Source organism: Mustela lutreola, chromosome 3 (genome assembly GCF_030435805.1).
Source record: "Mustela lutreola isolate mMusLut2 chromosome 3, mMusLut2.pri, whole genome shotgun sequence".
Taxonomy (NCBI): domain Eukaryota; kingdom Metazoa; phylum Chordata; class Mammalia; order Carnivora; family Mustelidae; genus Mustela; species Mustela lutreola.
The window spans coordinates 152,271,588-152,291,778 of NC_081292.1; the positions used below are offsets into that span (position 1 = coordinate 152,271,588).

General features: G+C 39.6%; 2 protein-coding genes across 2 annotated transcripts in view; one reads left to right on the plus strand and one right to left on the minus strand.

Moving 5' to 3' along the window:
• GCA (grancalcin) overlaps positions 1–15,506 on the minus strand; it is a 48,034-nt gene extending 32,528 nt beyond the window's left edge. Inside the window, exon 1 of the mRNA XM_059167168.1 lies at positions 15,419–15,506. The gene's annotated coding sequence lies outside the window, so the exon portion shown is untranslated. The remainder of the gene's footprint in view (positions 1–15,418) is intronic.
• A 439-nt stretch (positions 15,507–15,945) lies between these two features.
• Positions 15,946–20,191, plus strand: part of IFIH1 (interferon induced with helicase C domain 1) — a 56,242-nt gene continuing 51,996 nt past the window's right edge. Inside the window, exon 1 of the mRNA XM_059167166.1 lies at positions 15,946–17,044. Within this exon, the coding sequence (XP_059023149.1) occupies positions 16,592–17,044 (453 nt within the window). The 5' untranslated portion in view covers positions 15,946–16,591. The remainder of the gene's footprint in view (positions 17,045–20,191) is intronic.

A 20,191-nucleotide genomic window follows, 5' to 3' on the forward strand; every position in this document is an offset into this window, starting at 1 on the left:
TGTGGTGAGAACTCTCTTCTTGGGTTACAGATGACTGCCTTCTTGCCGTGTCCACACATGGCCTCTCCTCATTCTTGCTGTGCCCTCTCAGTATGTGGGTGAAGAGAGACCAAGGAAGCAAGTTCTCTGTTGTCTCTACTTATAAGGACATTAATCCCATCGTGAGGGTCACACCTTCCTAACCTCACCTAAACCTCACCATCCAATGACTCCCAACTCCAAATACCATCACACTGGGGGTTAGGGCTTCAACAAATAAATTTTAGGGGAACACAGTTCAATCTATAACACACAAAATCTGAAAGATGAGGAACAGGGGACACTTAGTCATCACATCCACTGTTGTACGGTCACCTTGGATCTGCTCTAGAGTTTATCTATTTTAGCTAAAATGTATTCATATAGATTTCATGACAGGGTTTTAATTGATATGCATGCAATAACTGTCATACTTCCTCCAGAAATTGTGTCTTTATGGAATAATGTCTTTTATGAAATAATGAAGGCTTTAGGTGTGTTATTTGTATAAGGCATAAAAACTTGACAGTATAAAATGAAGCTAACCAGTAATAATTTTATTATAAATCTAAAACTATTGCAAATGCCTAAGGGTTAATGCCCACTAGTGAGGACAGAGAAAAATAATAAGCTTCACAAATAAGAAAGAAGTAAACATTATTTGCCATTTATTACTGAGACCAGCCACTTGATCAACTTACCTTATTCAGCCAAGCTTTCAACAACACAGGGTTTTTTTGTTTCTGATTCTGGTAATATTAAGTATTCTTTTGGCAGAAGCACAAACTCAAAACAATTTAGAAAACAATAATGCATATACAAAAAGTGTCAACAGGGCTCTTCAGAGAGGTGAAGAATGGTAGTTTCTCAATATATGCTTCCTCACTTGGATCATTAAGCCCTATCAAGCAATTTGGGTTCAACTCAAACTTGTTTAGAATTTTATACATATATAAAAAATGTTGACCGTAATATGTATTCACAAACAAATGCTCAATAAAAGCTGCAACAGTGGGTTTCCCGGGTGGCTCAGTGGGTTTCCCTTCGGCTCAGGTCATGGTCTCTGGGTCCTGGGATCGAGATTCGCATCCGGCTGTCTACTCAACAGGGAGCCTGCTTCCCCCCGCCCCACTTGTGATCTCTCTCTCTCTGTCAAATAAATAAATAAAAATCTTTAATATATATAAATATACAAAAAGCTGAAACACTGATTAATAGCCTCTATAAAATAATTTGTTATTCAGACAACGTTAAATCCGGGTTTCATGCTTGTGAATATCAACTGGACTCCATATTAATAACATGGGATCATATGCTCACAAAACTGACTTTCTAGAAAGTGAAAAATGAAGTCATGTTGATTGAATACTTAATTTACCTGGTGCTTATTCCTTTGCTCACATAAAATGTGAATTAAGTTAGAATGGTACTGTTACAACCAAAAATACTTTAATCAAAACAATAAACATGGGGGGCATGGGGGGTTGAGTTGGTTAAACAATGGACTCTTGATTTCTGCTCAGGTCATGATCCCTGGGTTGTGAGGTCAAGGTCGGCTCTACACTGCACATGCAGGCTGCTTAAGATTCTCTCTCTCCCTCTTTCTCTGCCCTTCCCTCCACCTCCCTCTCTAAAAAATAATAGATAAATGAAGTGCAGAATGAAACCCATGGACTCTGCTTAACAAGCCTACTTTAAAAAAGTATAAAAATAAAAGTGGCCCAGTGCTTAAGCAGATGATGGACGGGCTAAAGTTGAGATCATCCCATTTCTATAGCAATCCTTAGGTGTTTTACATATGTATGAAGATAAGATCGCCCCCGTCCCTCATCTGTGTAAAACTATTGTAGGAAAAAGATCTGGTAATAGAAATTTTAAAAATTAAAATCTATTTATTTATATAGCACATGATGCTTTTCAGAGCTATTTCGCACATTTTCATACTTGAGTTTCCCCCAAATCTTATGACATTAGTAGGAAACTAATTATATTTTAAGAGGAAACTAAGATAGTAATAATCTGTATTGTGGAGATAGACACACATCAAAATGGTTGCAAAATATTTTAAAAATCAAAACATGACCTGATTAATTCATCTGTGGAGAATGACAATGCTCCCATAGTTTTGAATGAGTGAATGGATAGATGAAGTCCCATGCTTAGAGATTTTGAAGTTGCTTAAAGCAAGAGTTAAGCTGTATAACACATTATTGCTTCAGCTATCCTCAATTAAAAACTGAACTGAATAAAAAGAAAACAGTTTGGTACTCTCCTGAACAGTCCCTGAGGATTGGAATTACAGTATACACTAATATAAATGAGGACCCATGATCGGTGATGGTGCCAAGTGAAAACTGGGTGCATGTAAGGAGCACAGTTAATGCTGCATCCAAGATCTGCTCTATTTAACCTGCCTAGGACACTTGCTTTGCTCTCCAACCTCTACCCAAAAAACTCAGTTGCTGCCATATCTACCAGAAAACAGCAGATGGCACACTCAAACACTGTAATTGAGGAACTCTAATAAAAGTCACCACTTACAAAGGGGTTAACATAGTTAACAGGCAGTAATAATAAATGGTACAGCATCTCATTGCAAGTTTCAGTGAGGATCCATTACTGCACTTAGGATGAGAGGGCAAGACAAAGAAGCCGTGGTGAAACCTAAAGACAGTAGCTGTATGGAGAGGGCCATCTGACACATGACCTTTAGTAGAGGGGTACACGATGAACTAACTGTGCGGGAGGGAGCTGAGGGGACCAATTCTACACCTCAGTCTTTTCCCTGTCTCTGATCTCCCGTCAGTACTTCCACTGGCTATCTCAATCAGTAGCCAGAGGGAAGGAAAGTGGATGCAGTCCATAAACATCAGCCTCCCAGGCCACAATACAAAGTAGAGGGTAGAGCATGGATCTTCAGGAGGAGCAAGTAGAAAATATCATATACACTAAAGAAAAAGAAATTCTACAACTTACAATCCTGCCAAAACTTAACAACTTTCCTTTCTTTAATTTTTTAAAGATTTTATTTATTTATTTGGAAAAGAGAGAGAGCGAGCATAAGCAGGGGGTAAGTCAAAGAGAGAGGGAGAAGCAGGCTACCTGCTGAGCAGAGAGCCCGACATGGGGCTTGACATGGGGTTCGTGCCCAGGACCCTGGGATCATGACCTGAGCCAAAGGCAGATGCTTAACGACTGAGCTACCCAGGTGCCCCAAAAACTTTTCAATTAGAGACTCAACCCATTTATTTTTCTGTAAGGTATGGCAAAAATCCAGGTAAACTGTATAGGGTAAATATTTATAGAACAATTATATTGAATGGTGAATTAAATCCAAAGAGTTGATTAAACAAATAGGCTATATAGAAGTGTTGAGAGGGAGGGAGAGAGAGAGAGAGAACAGGAACCAAGGTTTTTATTCAGCCACCATGATTCCACTAAAGGAGAATGTAACCTAGTAACAGAATCTTTACACAATGGTTTGCTCATAAATTGTTGAAAATGGTAGTTAGTGATATCAGAAAGCATAATTAAATGGAGAGAAGTTACCAAAAGGGCTGAATGGGGACACAGAGAGCAAATAACTAGGTAGATGGATAAAAAAGACCAAAGGGTTCTTTAAATTCAAATTCCGATATAAGATATCTTCCTGCACATTTTCTTAAATAAATATGCACACAAAATAAAAAACTGTTTAGAAGGAAACAAAACTTATTTCTGCTGGAAAAGCATGTGCCTAAAATAGATCTTTTTCAGTATAAATTTGAAATAAGTAATTATGATCTCCACTTTTCAGGAAAACATTTATCTGCAAGCTTCTGACCTTGTTACAGTTTTCAATAAAGAGAAAAAAACCCCAGCTGATATTTAGATCAATTTTGACATTTCTTCTTTTTTTTTTTTTTTTATTTTTTATTTTATTTTTTTTTTTAAAGATTTTATTTATTTATTTGACAGAGAGAGATTACAAGTAGGCAGAGAGGCAGGCAGAGAGAGAGAGGAGGAAGCAGGCTCCCTGCTGAGCAGAGAGCCCGATGCGGGACTCGATCCCAGGACCCTGAGATCATGACCTGAGCCGAAGGCAGCGGCTTAACCCACTGAGCCACCCAGGCGCCCCTTGACATTTCTTCTTAATTGATATTTGGTAACATTTATGTATAAATCTATCAGCTAATCACATCATACAGATAAAAAATTAATACCAATGTCAGGGTTAGGATTTCTCTTTATTACTACTGATTTTATTCATTCACACACACACTCAGATTCTGAGTTCAAGAGAATTTGTTAATTGGTGTATTTACTTTACCATCTTCTTTCCTTTATTCTCGATGCTCTGGCATCTAGAGCTTCTCTGACTACAGAGACTGGCCCTCCCAGGACTAGCCAATTCTTGGAGATAACAAATGACTCACCTTTCATATGTAAACAAGCCAATCCATAGCCCCTGCCCTAAAGTACCTCCTCTCTCTGGCTCTTAAACCCCAAATGACAGTGTTCTTCTGCACTAGTCTCCCCAGGGCCAGGCACCGGGCAGTGAGGGATAACCTCTATGCCCCAGATTCCTCTAAAATTATTCAAACTAGTCCATTCTAACTCTGCTTCCCCTATCTTGCTTTGCCTTTCCCATAGAAACCGCAAGAAAGGCTCTGCCCATGCTTTCCTCTTTTTCCTGCTGCTTTCTGGTGTTTCTCTATAGGAAGGTGTGCCTCTTCCTCTTAGAAATTGTAATAAACTATCTTATCGATGGTAATCATCTTTGATACGTTGGCCTAACCATACTGGAAAAATAAGAAAACGTACATATTAAAACAGTTGTTTCTAGTCATTACGGCCTATGCTAACTTTTGAAGGAATTATGCAATAAATATTTGAGAGATTGATAATTGACTCCAAGCTCACCTGTTGGCTGTGCGACATGGACAATGCAATACAACTTCTATGAACCTTGGTTTCCATGAACCTTTGTTAAATGGAGATATTCCCTACTAGAAGATCAGGGAGTCCTGTATGTTTTTCTCTGCTTTTATAAAATATAGTACTTTAGGTTTTGACTAAATTATAGTCATGGTTTTGTCTTCCCATTAGGAAATACAGATGGCCTACTTTTTCTGTTATCTGTCAAAAATCCATATTGTTCATAGTTAAATTTTACTTCCCTGACACCAGCCAAATCAGTTCCAACAGTTACTATTTGATAATAAAATGCCCACAAGAGGGCGGCAGAGGCAACACAATTACTGGCAGGTAGCACACCGCAGCCTGAGGAAGGAACCCAAAGGTTTCCCCTTTCTGAGCCCCCCAGAGGAGTCACTTGGTCATCAGAGTTCCATAATGAGCCACAGGCAGTTCTTGGCCCCACCAGAGAACCTGGGCCGGCATTTGGAATTCATTTTGTGAAGAAGCTCAGGTTTTCTCTACAATTCATTGTAATGGTCCACAAATAGTAAATGTTAATATTATTCTTAATTCCTAATCAACCTACGGCACATTTATGTGCACCTAACCAGTCTATTCCTCAGAAACAACAGATTTCTAAAAAGTATTAAATAGAATATCACTCTCAACCCATGCCTGCAGCCTTATTCACCTCTATCCATCTACTGAAATAGTAAATAGTTCATCTTGAAATATTTTTTAAATAGATCATTGGTAGTAATAAAATAATTTAGACCACTCCATATTTAAAAAACCAATTCTCACATAGTACAATATGTCCCTTTTGAAGCTTTTACTGCATTTGAGGGAGAAAGAATCATCCCACTGAAAGCAACTGCACTAAGAAGTTCTACAATTTTGTACCAGTTCTAAAGGTTGGGAAGGGCTGTGTAAGCCCCGCCCCCTTAGTCTATGTACCCTTAACAGAGATATGCATTATAGACAGGCAAATGCACATTCTAATTAGGAATTTAGAGGAGAAAAGATTAAATTTAAAAGATTACTTTAGCTGTAATCAGGAAATATTTTACAAAAGCATTTAAAAATATTTTAATAACCAATTTAACTATAATTATAAATAATATAGATATAATTATAAGTTTTAGTATCATTTAACTCTTTAAAATGTGGTATAGTTTGCAGCCTGAGTAAATAGTGTATCATTCATTCATTTACTGATTTTACACGCACTCTTTCATTTGTGACAAGTGTAGAAGTCCCTCTCCCTCTGCCTACAATATGGTATGTTGTTTCTAGAACTTGCCCAACCCTGCTAATATTTGGTTCTATGAAAAATTGATGGGGTAAAGGCAGCTGCCAGCCTGAACTCGTATTTTTTACTTCCTGGGAAACCATTTAAGGCGCTTCTGGTACAACATTTGTTTGTTTGTTTGTTTGTTTGTTTGTTTTTAATGAATTCTAATACATCATGTTCTGGTATTTTAGACATTTTCAAATGCTTTTCCAAATATATAAAAAATATGGACTTTTTCTGTCATGACAATTTTATTATTTTTTAAATTTAGTCAGGGCGTTGGGGTCAAAAGAGATTAACCACTGTCATATCCAAAATAATGCATTTATTCAGGGCAAAGTTTAACTTTCCTAGTCTTCCTGAGAAGAATTGCCTCAGAGATGCCAGAAAGACTTCAGGTAATGTCAATTTAGAATACTTTTACTGGGGTGCCTGGGTGGCTGTTAAGTGTCCAGCTCTTTGTTTTGGCTCAGGTCACGAACTCAGGGAACCCTGTATTGGGCTCTGGACTCAGCATAGAATCTGCTAGTCCTCCTCTCTCTGCTCCTTCCTTCATGTTCCCTCCCTCTCTCCCCCGACCCCTCTCAAATAAATAATTAAATAAATCTTAAAACACTTCTCCTGAAACTTGGGCCAGAGGAAAGTCCTTATTGTGGTTGATGATAGAAGTAGATCTTCAGGTACTGTTTCCAGGCATCACCACCAGACTTCCTGCCACCAACAGGGTGCTTTTCTCCCCTAAGTGTTCCTCTCATCTCAATTCCAAAGTATAAAACTTAGAAAAGTTGATCAGCTCTCTTTGAGGTAGGGATGGGGCCCAGAGCCTAGCCCACTGAACCTCTTTCCATCCCCCTCTAAGGGGGATGTCATATTAAACTTCCTCAGAGTATGGTTTGAATATTGGTCACCAAGGGTATGATGAACTGTAGTAAAGGTGGCCACCCAATGGAGCTTTGTTATGTGTGAAACTTTGATTTCCTGATAATCTTCCTAATTTCTGTCTTCATGGTAGGAAAACCCTGTTGCTCTCTTCTTGTCCCAGATCACCCAAGAATTGGAGACCCCAAAATGAGGAGAGTTTATCGAGTAGATAAGTACAGTACACTTGATTCAAGAGTGAGAGTGGGCCACTGCCAGAGTAAGAGTGGCAATGCCCCAGAAGCTCTGGCTGCATCCTTTTAAGCCTGCTTTGTGAACATGTGAATTTGGCATTGATTGACATTTTTGACTGACGGCTGGTGGTTATTTAACATTTTGGCTTCTGCACATGCATACGGCCTATGCTAACTCTTGAAGGAACCATGATGCATTTGGTTATAATTCTATTTATCTACTGCATATTTATGGATGTGTAATGAATTTTGTTGTGATCTTGAAGGTACTTAAGGGCAAGTTGCGACCCTTGTGTACATGCTCAGTTCTTGGACGTCCCCTTGTAGCTTTTAAGCCAGCTCTGTGGCCTGGTCTTTCCTGTTGTTAGCCCTTAGAGGTTGTTCTGAAGGCATCACTGTTAACCCTTGGGGGTGGCTCTCAGGGATGGCCAGCACCTGCTTTATCTCTCCTTGCTCATGTCTAACTAACTGCCTAACAAAAAGTATAAGAAATTCCAGTTGCTTAACATAAGGAAGGTAGTTTTTTCAAATGATAGAAGGGTTCCAACTTTTGTCCCTCATTCTCTTTGCAGAGCCAATAGGTTGGAGAACTACCAAAAGCCTAGGTAACAGGATAAGATAAGCAAAAATTTTTCTAAAGTCACTCAGATTCAGATTTTTTGCCCTTGTTATTTTCTCTCAAGTTTACAGACATTAGATGACCTTTTTATTTCTTTTTTATTTGTTTAAAGATTTTATTTATTTATTTGGGAGAGACAGAGATAGCAAAAGAGAGAGAGAGCAAGCATGAGTGGGGAGGAGACGGAGAAGCAGGCTCCCCATTGAGCAGGGAGCCCGAGGCAGGACTCAATCCCAGGACTCTGGGATCATGATCTGAGCCAAAGTCAGATGCTTAAGCAACTGTGCCACCCAGGCGCCCAAGATGAGTTTATGAATTTATATATGATTCATTTTTTCCAAATATCTGCTGGAGATTGACATTCTGAAGTGTTAACAGTGCTGCTGCCAAGAAGGTATATATTTTCTGTGATGCATAATAGGTTCCATTTATTCTAAGCAAATATCTGACAATGTCTAGGTCAATTGATTTGGTAGATCAATGTTACAAGCTACAATATCTCTCAGAAAACTACTGAAAATATATGTTCATTTACATCATGGCTTTAGCTAAACTAAATACAAATGATTCAGGAATATGTATATAAAACATAATTGAGGTTTTCATATTCCCTTGGTTAGACCAGGAAACTATTTACCTACTCACTAAAACTTATTTGTGATCCCCAAATCATTACTTTTGATGCTTTCTTGATCATTGGTGGACCTGTGCAGAGCAGTGAAAAATGTGAGTTGCCCAGTGAACATGCTTCCAGCTGAGGTCGAACAAGGCGAAGCTCTGCCTTCTTGTCTCAGCTCTCAAACTGTAAACAGGTGTCCTTTTCGTGGTATATTTAGTGCCAATTCTTGGCATTTTTGTGCTTTTTGTCAGTGATTTCACTGTTTAAAATGCCTCCGAGCATAGTTCTAAAGTGTTATCTGGTGTTTCTAAGCACAGGAAAATCGTGATGTGTCTCATGGAGAAAATATGTGTTAGATAAGCTTCACTCAGGTATGAGTTATAGTGCTTTTAACTCTGAGTTCAATGTTAATGAATCAACAATATATATTAATTTAGGTGACTTTAAATGGAAACACACACACAAAACAAGGTTATATATTGGTCAGTTTTAGAAATATTTTGACCAGAGTGTGACCTCATTGCACATGTCCCCAGGAACAGCAGTTCCCCATTCACTAATTCAGTACAACTTTATAGTACATGACCACCACAAATAATGAGACTTGGCTGTCCTCTCAGCTGGCCCTAACCCCTAGTTCTCACCTCTGGCCAGAGAGAGGAATCACGAGTGGAACTGAAAGAGAAAATAACTGACCCTAATGTTTCAGTTGTGGAGATTTGGATGCAATGTATAACTGTATACACCTTTCCATGTGTATACGCAGCTAACTGGGCTTGAGAACAGCTTTCTAAGCTCACTCTGGGGACACAGGAACTGAATGGCAGCTTTGGAACTTCCCATTGGGGGCGCTCTCCAAGGACAATGCGTGTGCTCTCAGGGAAAGCTGCCTGAAAACAGGCTTTTCTAGCTCTCCTTGGGTCATCTTTGTATTTTCATATTCAAATAAAATGGTTTAAGCTTCTATGACAGACAATGCCTTACTATTAAATACCATAATTGTTTGAATTTTGAGCAAATTTCACTTTATTTTAGGGAGGAGGGCACAGCCCAGTTCCGGCCAATGAGATAGATGAGAAGTTCTACTGGGGAACTCCTGGTATCTTTTCTCCCTTCACTGTTGGGAGCAAGTAAATGGGAGAAACCCCATGCTCCCACCACCACAACATGGTTTAACTGAGGTTGTAGGAAGAAATAATGTTTGTAGCCATGGTAGCCATTCTGAAACCATGAGAGAAAAATCAAGAAAAATCACAGGACACATCCTTGAATTCTGACACAACGAATGCACTGACTGTTCTTGTTGTGTGAGAAAAATCAATCCCTCTGACTGGGCCTCATTCACTCAGGCATTTTTTATCTTACAGCTGAAAGCATGTCTACTGAGATGGCCCTTCCCATACTGGAGAGCATTGTAAGTCTGGCACTATTCCTAAGATTTCTGAGGATTCCTAGAGGGCTTTTGCTCTCATTGTCACCCCTGGATGGAATTCTTGATCCATGTTCCCTGTCTCACTTCCAACAGCTACACTTTCTTTCTATGCAACTCTGCTCCACTACAGGGGGCCACCAGCTCTCCTTTGTTAACCAAAGCACACAACACAAAAACTGTTAATTGTGGCAGACTTTTAAGAAAGATCTGGGACTGAGAACGGTCAGTATGGCAAGTATTACAAAGGAATGAACTTTTTATTCAGTATTAGTCATTGCTGCCCAAATATCCTGGCCATCCCTACTGGTAGGGAATCTGCCACAGGCTCTTTTCCCCATGGCATGTCAACATGATCTCCCAATGGAGATTGCTTCCTTGGAGATCTCTTCCTCACAGTTGTGACCATCTTCGCTCACGGTCTGTTGAAGAGATGCTGAATGCACACAGGCAAATACCCATATTTACACAATAAAGTATTCGTAGGAAATACTCTTAAAATATTAAAAATGCCTATCTCTGGGTGATAGGATTACAAGTAACTAATACAATCTTCTTCAGCATTGCGTTATCCACCCCCCAATTTCTACAGTGAACAAAAACTATTTCTTAAATAGAGCATACTTTTATTAAAATATTCAATTCAAGGGGAGCATCGGTGGCTCAATCAGTTAAGCATCTCCCTACAGCTAAGGTCATGATCACGGGGTTCTGGGATTGAGCCCCACATCGGGCTCCTTGCTCAGCGGGGAGTCTGCTTCTTCTTCTCCTTCTCCCTCTGCCTCTCTGCCTGCTCTCTCAAATAAAATATTTTAAAAAATTAAAAAAAATTCAACTCAAGAATATACTTTATATCCCATTGCATATCTGGCAATAGAATATGAAATATATTCAGTTTCCATGTGTTAACATAGTATACTGACATCTTTCACAAAGCAATGCTAGTAACTTGAAATGTTCCACTTTCAAGATCTAAATGTTGAATTTCCCTTCTTTGCCCAGAGTTCACTCTCCCTTCCCCTATACATCTTCTTCTTCTATTCATATTAATCCTGCTCCTCAAATTCATCACAACTTCTAGCCCTTAGGTGGCTCTCTAGAGCCGTGGTCTCCAAGTACTTTGACTTTGTTCCTGAACATGAACCCTAATAAAAGTATATATACTTAGAAAATCTTTACATGTACACCTATAATAATGTATCATAAAATAGAAATAAAAATTAAATAGTAAGGCATCAGATGAAGATGAAATAAGATTGTTCAATGTAACTGATATAAACCAGTGCATTAATAATAAAATACATTTTGAAGTTGATAATGCTTTATTATTTAATTTTTTCAAAGATTTTATGTATTTATTTGACAGACAGACACAGCGAGAGAGGGAACACAAGCAAGGGAGAGGGAGAGGGAGAGGGAGAAGCAGACCTCCTGCTGAGCAGGGAGCCCAGTGCAATGTGGGGCTCCATCCCAGGATCCTGGGATCATGACCTGAGCTTAACGACTGAGCTGCCCAGGACCCTCTCTTTATTATTTTGGAAAAAATCTTAGTTTAACCTTTTGTTGTTTAGTAAATCAAAGAGATTGATTTAATTTATCTTAATGCTTGATTTCAGTAACTCATTCTACTTCAAAATTTTGTCAGTTATAATATGAGCAGGTGAAATATAATTGTAGAGGTGTATATATTAAGTGATTAGAATAGCAACCTCTCAATCAGAATGAACACAGGCTTAGACATCTAACCCCAAGTGTTTTTACCAGTTAACCATCAACCATAATTTCAAGGAAAAAACAATGGCATTCTAATTATATTTAGCTGTAGTTGCTTTTAACCATTAATTTAAAAATAAAGTAAAAAAAAAAAAAAAAAGCCCTATCTATGTCTTTGAGGTATAGGAGTTGTTTTAACAAAAACATGTCCAAAGTGACTGTTTTGAAAGGATTAAGCTATAGAAGAAGAATTTGGAAAAATAGATATTTGGAAAATTTTTCAGATTCCTGATATTTTTCCCTCAACATTGTTTTGTTATATAGAAGCACTTTTACATGTGCATGCTTAAAACCAGAATTTTATAACTGAAATGATAGAAATATTTAAGAAATGAGTATTAGGATCTAATAAACTTAGCTAAAATTCCTTTTTCTGTTTTGGACTTCTGTCTTTGAAATATAAAGCTATGACAGTACCCTTTCAATAAACTTTCTGCTAAATCAGTCTATCAGCTTCTGTTTCTTGAAAAAAGTGATCCTATCTAAAAACTCAATCATATGGCTAGTTATTATATAGGCTTATGTACATAACTAATTTGTTTCCACTCTAAATTGTGCATTCTTTGAGAGTTAGCACCATCTCTTACTCATTGCTTGTAGTTACTTCTTGGACACCTAAAATGCCAGGGCTGGTGCTAAGTACAGTCTAGCTCTTGAACAACCTTATGGCCCAGCCTGGTACTGGTATCTTGCTCATTTCATAAGTGAGAAACTTCAGGAAACAGCAACTAAGATGCAGTGCTGAGGTGTGAGTCCTGACATTCTGGCTCAGGGTCATCATGCTTAATCAGAGCACCATACTGCTAGGTTAAGGACACCTAGCTTTAAATGAAACAGAGTCGGCACTTTATTGGTACAAGTTGGCAACAACCAAAGGAACAGAAAAACAATATTAGAATCATTTCCTTATTGAACTAGATTTATTGTGATTTAATTGAAGGAAAAAAAGCATACTGCTGTTATATTGTAGTTCTAGTTTGTCAAAGAAGAGGCAGCTATGATTTTTACTATTTCTCAGCTGTAGAAATTTCAGATGAAAGGCTGGATAACAGCAGGAATTTGTTATCTCATATCTTCCTGAATTACTGTTTAGAGAACAAAATGCTACAGATGACTTTTTAAAAATTGATGGGGACTGAAATGTTTCTTTTGGGTTTAAAAAGAAAAGGCAGGTCTAGAGAAAAGTAAAAGACATAGATTGACAAGACTCCCTACCCCAAAGGAGAAAGGAAATAGAAACTTACATTTGGAAAACAAAGAGGAGAATGAAAATGAAAGTTATCAGAGGAAGCTTGACACAGGAAAACATCTATTCAATGAAAAAGCAAAAAATAAACTAAATCCCAATGCGAAATTATAGATAAAGAAAAAAGACACATTTTGAGAGACTGAGGCTTGGCTTTCTCCCCCATCAATCTCCTCCTTCCAGAAAGGTCCTATCAAGATTATGGACGATTCCTAAAGAAGAGGTCCCTTTCTACTTTCCTTCTGGTGTTTGTACTCACACTCAGTCTTCATCGTTCAACCCTCATCTCTCAAAGTGACTCTTACTTGAGAGTAAATATGAATTGTTACTGATAGATATTATGAAATGCTGGTGGTGAGAATTAGAGGGGGTCTATATGAAAAATCAGCTGGCGGAACTGTAGTGTGCATTATTATCTCGGTCTTACTAATGTCAGGAACAAGACAAGGGTGCCCACTTTCCCCACTCATATTCAACATAGTACTGAGGTCCTGGCCAGAGCAATCAGGCAGGAAAAAGAAATAAAAGGTATCAGAACTGGACAAAAAGAAGTAAAATTGTCTCTATTTGTAGATGACATGATTTCATAGAGTGAAAATCCTAAGGACTCCAATAAAAACCTGTTAGATCTAATCAACTTATTCAGTAAAGTTGTAGGATATGAAATCAATGTACAAAAATCAGTAGCATTTCTATACACTAACAACAAATTATGTGAAAAAGAAATAAAGAAAATAATTCCATTTATGATAGCAACAAAATACTTAGGAATGGATCTTACTATAGATCTCATAGCATTTGTTCCCAAGTGGCACATTGCCTATTTTCTAGCTATTATTTGGTATCTGTCTTCCCACTTCCACTTGAATGTAAGTTCCATAAAATTAGAAGCTTTGCTCAGTTTTATTAACTACACAAGAGCAGCATTGATCATATTGCAAATACTTATAATAAATGTTTTTTAAATGACTGCATGAATGAATGACATAATCTGAACACCGAACATGTAAGCTTCTACTTTTGACCCTCCGTCATCCAAACAGCAATTTGACAGTGTTAGGATGATGACATTATTTCCCCATATTTAGCCATCAATCCCTTTGTATCCTCCAGTGATTGACATTCAAGAACAGAAGAATGGGCATCAGGGGACAGAATGGTTTTTGGTTGCTTGGTTGGCTTTTGTTTTAATGTACAGAATGAAACCTGTCAGCACCTCCAGGGTAGGGGTGGAGGGAATTTCTTGGAATAGTCCTAAAAGATATCTTTACATACCCAATAACTAAAATCGATAATTTGAATACTTTTGTAAAAATGTATAATTTAATCTCTTTTTTAAAGATTTACTTTGGGGGGGGGGTGTGAGCAAGTGGGGGAGAGGGGCAGAGGGAGAGGAGACAATCTCAAGCCAACCACCCACTGAGTGCAGAGCCTGACGTGAGGCTCGATCTCACAAACACATCAGATCATGACCTGAACTGAAACCAAGAGTCAGACACTTAAGCAACTGACCCCTTAATCTCTCTTTTTTTAGGTACAAGGTCAAATCCCAAAATTAATACATACTGGTATTTTATGAAGAAACATAAAAGAATAATATAAAGCAGGTCCACCTGCAAGGACAAAGTTTATTTCACTTCAGTAACTTTCACTATGTGTTTGACATTAGACCAGCTGCTAACGTCAAGGCAAATAAAATTCCCATTGAGGGTAATCAGCAAGGACCTGCTGGTTAGGATCTACTGTTTGAATTCTACTGGTTAGTGTGTACACATGGCCTCTCTTCAAGCAGCTTACAATCCTACAGGGAAGAAAATAGCTTAGCTATATAATATAATTAGAGCATAAAATAAGATGACATGCTATAAAGAGCTCAACTGAGTATTTTGTATGCATCTGAGAAAAACAAGGACTCTGTATTTCTCTTATCCAGTCCAAAGCCACAGTAGGCTCCCCTGTCCTATCTAAACTTCATTGAATATGCTTAGCTAAGAGATTACTTTTCCTAAATGTATCTTTTTAATGGCTTAACTGTCCCCTCCCTTCTCCACATAATTCTAGACCAAGAGGTTCTCCTGGTGAAGCATATACACTACCACCCACAGACCGCCAGGACGGCAGAATGTGAGTAGCAACCTGAAGGACTCACTTTGATGTGGCTTCTGTACTGAACCGAAGCTGCCATTTTTCAGTGTGGGTGTCTTTTTTTTTTCTCATGACATAGACAAATGTTGATGTTTACTACAAGTTGGTACATTAGTTGCTAATTAAGTTCCTCACTGCTTCAGCCAAAACTTTCTGTATTGAATCCAAGAAAAGAATGGCAGCTATATCAAAAATAAGTTGTTGGGGATTTTTGTTTTGTTTTATTAAAGGAAAGTTGTATATTAAAGAATATGGGGAACTTACAGGCTGGGAGATAGAAAACCTTCATTCTTGGCTTGCTCTTAAACTGAGTTGGTGGTTAGAGTCCCTCTGCGTCTGTCACCAGACCCTGGTCAAAGCCAAACAAATACTACAGTTTACACATCAGGCAGTCAAATAAACCGTTTATCATTATTCCCTCTTTTTCATATCCACAAATTCTCAGAGGAAAGAGCTGGCTGGGGCGGACCCACGGGAAGTCAGGTTTACTCTAGACCGGGTGCAAAGTTCATTCATTCTGGGGCTCTGGGTTCACACCTCTCTGGAAAGATGTCTTCGTAGCTTTATTTTCTCCACCTGCTTCCTGCAGTGTGACCATCTTATCTCCAGACCCGGGAGGGTGGGGGGGGTGGGGGTGGAGGCTTGGGGGGGGAGGGCGGAACCCACCTGTATGCACCGGCCCAAGGTAACTCCTTCTTGCTGGCGTCAGGGTCCGGGGCTGTTTCTCTTCACTTCTGGACCGGGAAGTCCCGCATCAAGCGCTTCCAAGCCCTCCACATTTTCGCTGACGGGGCTGGGGGGAGGGGGCGGCCATGCAGGACGGCTGTGGGAAAGAAGTCCGAGTTTTGAGGCACAAAAGTCAAAATACCTGCAGGCGGAGAGTGGCTGAGTCGCGGCTTTTCGAATTCGCTTTCCTTTTCCGTTTCCCACAGCGCCTGCCACCAGAACACTGTCCTTGCCACGGCCGACCGAAGGGCGGCTCCTGCGCTGGGAAAGCGACACACCCCCGCCCCGGCGGATTACGTCTGTAAAGGCCCGAGGAGGACGCGGAGAATCGAAACAGAAACCCAACTCCGGCGAACTACAAGAACTGCCGTGCGGAAAGCGGGGCTCAAAGCTCCCACCGGAGTTGGCGGCGGCGGCCTCTGGGTCCTCGGCCAGGGCGAGCGCAGCCGAGAGTCGGAGGGGTCGCGGCGGCTCGCAGCTTCGCGCCGCCGCGTCCCTGAGACCCGCCCCCTGCTCAGGTGCGGCCGACCGAGCACCCCCTGCCCCGCGCGCCGTCCCGGGGGTCCTGCGGGCCCCTGGCTCGTCAGGCACAGCGCTGCGGACCCTGCGGCTCCAAACCGACCGCGGGACACCCAGCTCACCTGTTGAGCCCAGAACAGCAAACCGTCCGTCTGTTGGGGGGAGTCCTCTCCCTTCGCTGCGAGGGGAAAGATGTCGAACGGCTATTCTGCAGACAAGAGTTTCTGCTATCTCATCTCGTGTTTCAGGGCCAGAGTGAAAACGTACATCCAGGTGGAGCCGGTGCTGGACTACCTGGACTTTCTGCCCAATGACGTGAAGGAGCAGATCCAGAGGACGGCGGTCAACGCTGGGAACATGCAGGCGGCTGATGAACTTTTGAACGCTTTGGAGAAGGGAGGCTGGCCCCCCGGCTGGCCTAGACAATTTCTGGTGGCCCTTCAGAGAGCAGGCAGCGTTTTAGCCGCCCGCTACCTGAACCCAGAGCTCACCGACCTGCCTTCGCCATCCTCCGAGAACGCTCATGATGAGTGTCTCCAATTGCTGAACCTCCTCCAGCCCACCCTGGTGGACAGACTTCTGGTTAGAGATGTCTTGGATAAGTGTGTTGAGAAGAAACTGTTGACAAATGAAGACCGTAATCGGGTAGGTGTCTGCTCAGATGGAGGCAGAGTTTGTAACTCAGGGATGCTCCTTCCTTTGCCCCACTCCAAATGTTCTTGGATATCTCTGGGTAAATTTGGTTCCCTCCTTTCTTGAGAATAGAACAGTTAGGCACGTAACATATTTTGAGAATTGAGTACAAAGAAAGCTCTTTTTCTAATCCTTTCACTAAAAGAAGCCAAAGAGGTGTTAACTCCAAAATAGTAACTCATACTAATAGATAACATTTATTGAGCACTTACTATAGGCTCTTAGCATCATTTGCAAAACTTATGATCAGAGTTCATGCTTCCAACCACTCATTATGATTTTTAAGGTTATTAATGTTGTTTTACAGATGGGAAAACTGAGGTAGGTTATGTAACTTGCCCAAGGTGTCCCGGGAAAGCAGTAGCTGACTTAGGGATTTAGGTTCTGGTGGTCTACAATTTTACCTCTCACTTTATATAGTTCGATAGAACAGGTATCAGCAAACCATGACCCATGGTCTAAGTCTAGCCTATTACAAGTTTTTACAGGCCCAAACACTAAGAATAGTTTACACATTTTTAAATTCCTAGTGCTCATAAAGAAAGTTTTATTGGAACAGAGCCATGCCCATTCATTTACATACTACAACTGCTTTCGCACTTTAAGAGCAGTTGAACAGAGACTATATAGCCCACAAAGCTTACAGGATTATCTGAACTTTACAGAAAAAAACTGCCAATCTTTGGCCTATATTATTATTTATTATGCCATTTGATCTTGGTCCAAATGGAGAAATTACATCACACACACTTTTTTTTTTCTTTGATCCAAGTTATGACATCTCTGGGAACTAAAAGTCGTAGATAATTTATTGGGGAAAAAATGTTGCCAGTTGCAATTTTTCATGTTAGCAAAGGCATTCTGACAGGGTGAATTTTACAGGTCAATTTACACTTAATATAATGTTTCTTTGTTCATTGTTTTTCAATGAATAAGGATGTACTGTGAAGTATAGAAATGCTGCCCTACATTGAACATGACTTATTCTGGGTTGTAAGTAAATAAATATCTTATTTTGAAAAGCATGTAAGCAAATAACCAAACCCATGAGTAAAAGTCAAAGGCTTTGTCTAACGTGCTATGATTCTGACTTTTTCTTTCCTCTCTCTCTCTCTCTCTCTCTTTCTTTCTTTTGGATTCATCAGTTGTTTGTGTCTGCATTATAAAGTTCTGGACATTGGCCTCATGTTAGCCTGTGATGTAACTTTGTCTTTAGCAACTAAAGTTGATAGTCCTTTGTAGACTTGACAGCCATAGGGCCTGTCCAAAGACCCAAGCACGCATCTAATTTTGATGGCTGGTTTTCCCAACAAGTAAATTACTTTACACTGTTGTCTGTAACGTTTATGTAGTTTTGTGTATTGAGAACCAGCTAGAACGCATTATAGTAGTCCAGCTGGATATGACAAATGTGTACATCACTGTGGCAGAATCTTAATTTGGAAGACAGTATGCAGCCTTCAAGCCAGCTGGAGATGGAAGATGGCATTTCCAGCCACAGTAGCTGTTAGGAAGTCCAGAAGCAACAGAGTCCAGTAACACCACAAAGCTGTTTATATTTGGTGGGTATGATGTCCCGATTGCCAGCGAAACAGCACTTCTCCTTATTTACTCTAAATACTTCTGCCTATCAGCATCACTTTTGTCTTGCCTGGATTGAATTTCCGCCAGCTAGATTTTATCCAAGTTCTTGATTCTGGCAAGCTTGGAGGCAGCTAGCAGTAATGCAAGGGATTTGACACAAAGAAGATGTAGAGTAAAAGGACATTTATGTACTGGGTAGCAGTTAAAGTCAAAGCAACCCAAACTCTCCCTCAAATTCATATTTCAAAAGAGGCTCTGAAAGATGGAGGAGCTATGCATTTGAAGCTTTCTGAGGAGGAATAGTGTCTCTGTGACATTCTGGAATCATGTCTACATGTCGTTTTACGTGTATCATCATCAAAGCTATCAAAGACAATGGAAAAATAAGCTATCGGAGACAGTGAGAAAGCAGCACTAGGTTTAGAAGAATCTGTATTGATCTGGGGGTCATTGATGAATATTTATCTCAAAACAGCAAAGTGTACTGGGGAAAAACATGAGTATTTGGAATGGGAAACCTGGTTTTGAGACCTATGTTTGTTTCTTACTCTGTGTGTTACTTTGGGTCAAGTTATTTAAGTTCCTTGATTCTAAATTTACCCAAGAAAATGGACATAATATCTCCTCTCACTCATGGTACCTTAGTGAATACAAATGAGAAATCATGTTTATGAAAAAGCTTTTTAATGAATAATAATAATAAAGAGTTGTTTTGACATGATGACGATGATGACTTTTATCATCATTCACTTGGTTACAACTCCTTGTGAATTTAAAGTTTCAGAGATTTAGGTGAATCAACCACATTGAAACTGAGATCTGCTTAAAGCCCCTGCATTAAACTGGGATTCCAAGGAAAAACTATGTCTCTCATCTTTAGAAACCTAGCCAGGACTAGCTATAGAACTGGTACTTGATAAGTATTAACTGATTGATTGAATTTATTTCCCACAAGTTGTCTGAGATAAGGGATAAGAACACATGATGTCATGGATTGCCTTGCCAGGCATTTGGAAATGGATGGATGATGGACTTAAGATCTCCAAATTTGCTTTTGGATATCCTTAAGTAATATTTGACTAAGAAGTCAGGACTTCTAAAATATATTTTATTATAATTATTTTCTGTTTTTTAGCAGACATTTTCTACTCGGTCTGTCATTTTAGTTTATGGTTCTCATGTCCAACCCTGCAACCCCTGCCCTTCATACACCAGAGCCTCTGGAAATTATCCTAGATTTAGTTTGGTATCCAGCAAGTATCCAAAGAAACTTATTTAATGGATTGACTATTCATTCATTTGGTTTATGGAGTGACATCTTGTGGCAGATATCATGCCAGTGGTGAAAAGACTAGATAATAATGCTGATACTGTCTGTGCTGTCATGGAGCTTATGTTGTAGTGTTAATCGGTATTCATCCTTCTAATAAATAGTTAATGTCTAGTGTATGCAAGGCACTATTGTAAATACCGGAGAGTCAATAATAAATACAAGAATCACTTTACAGATCGTTA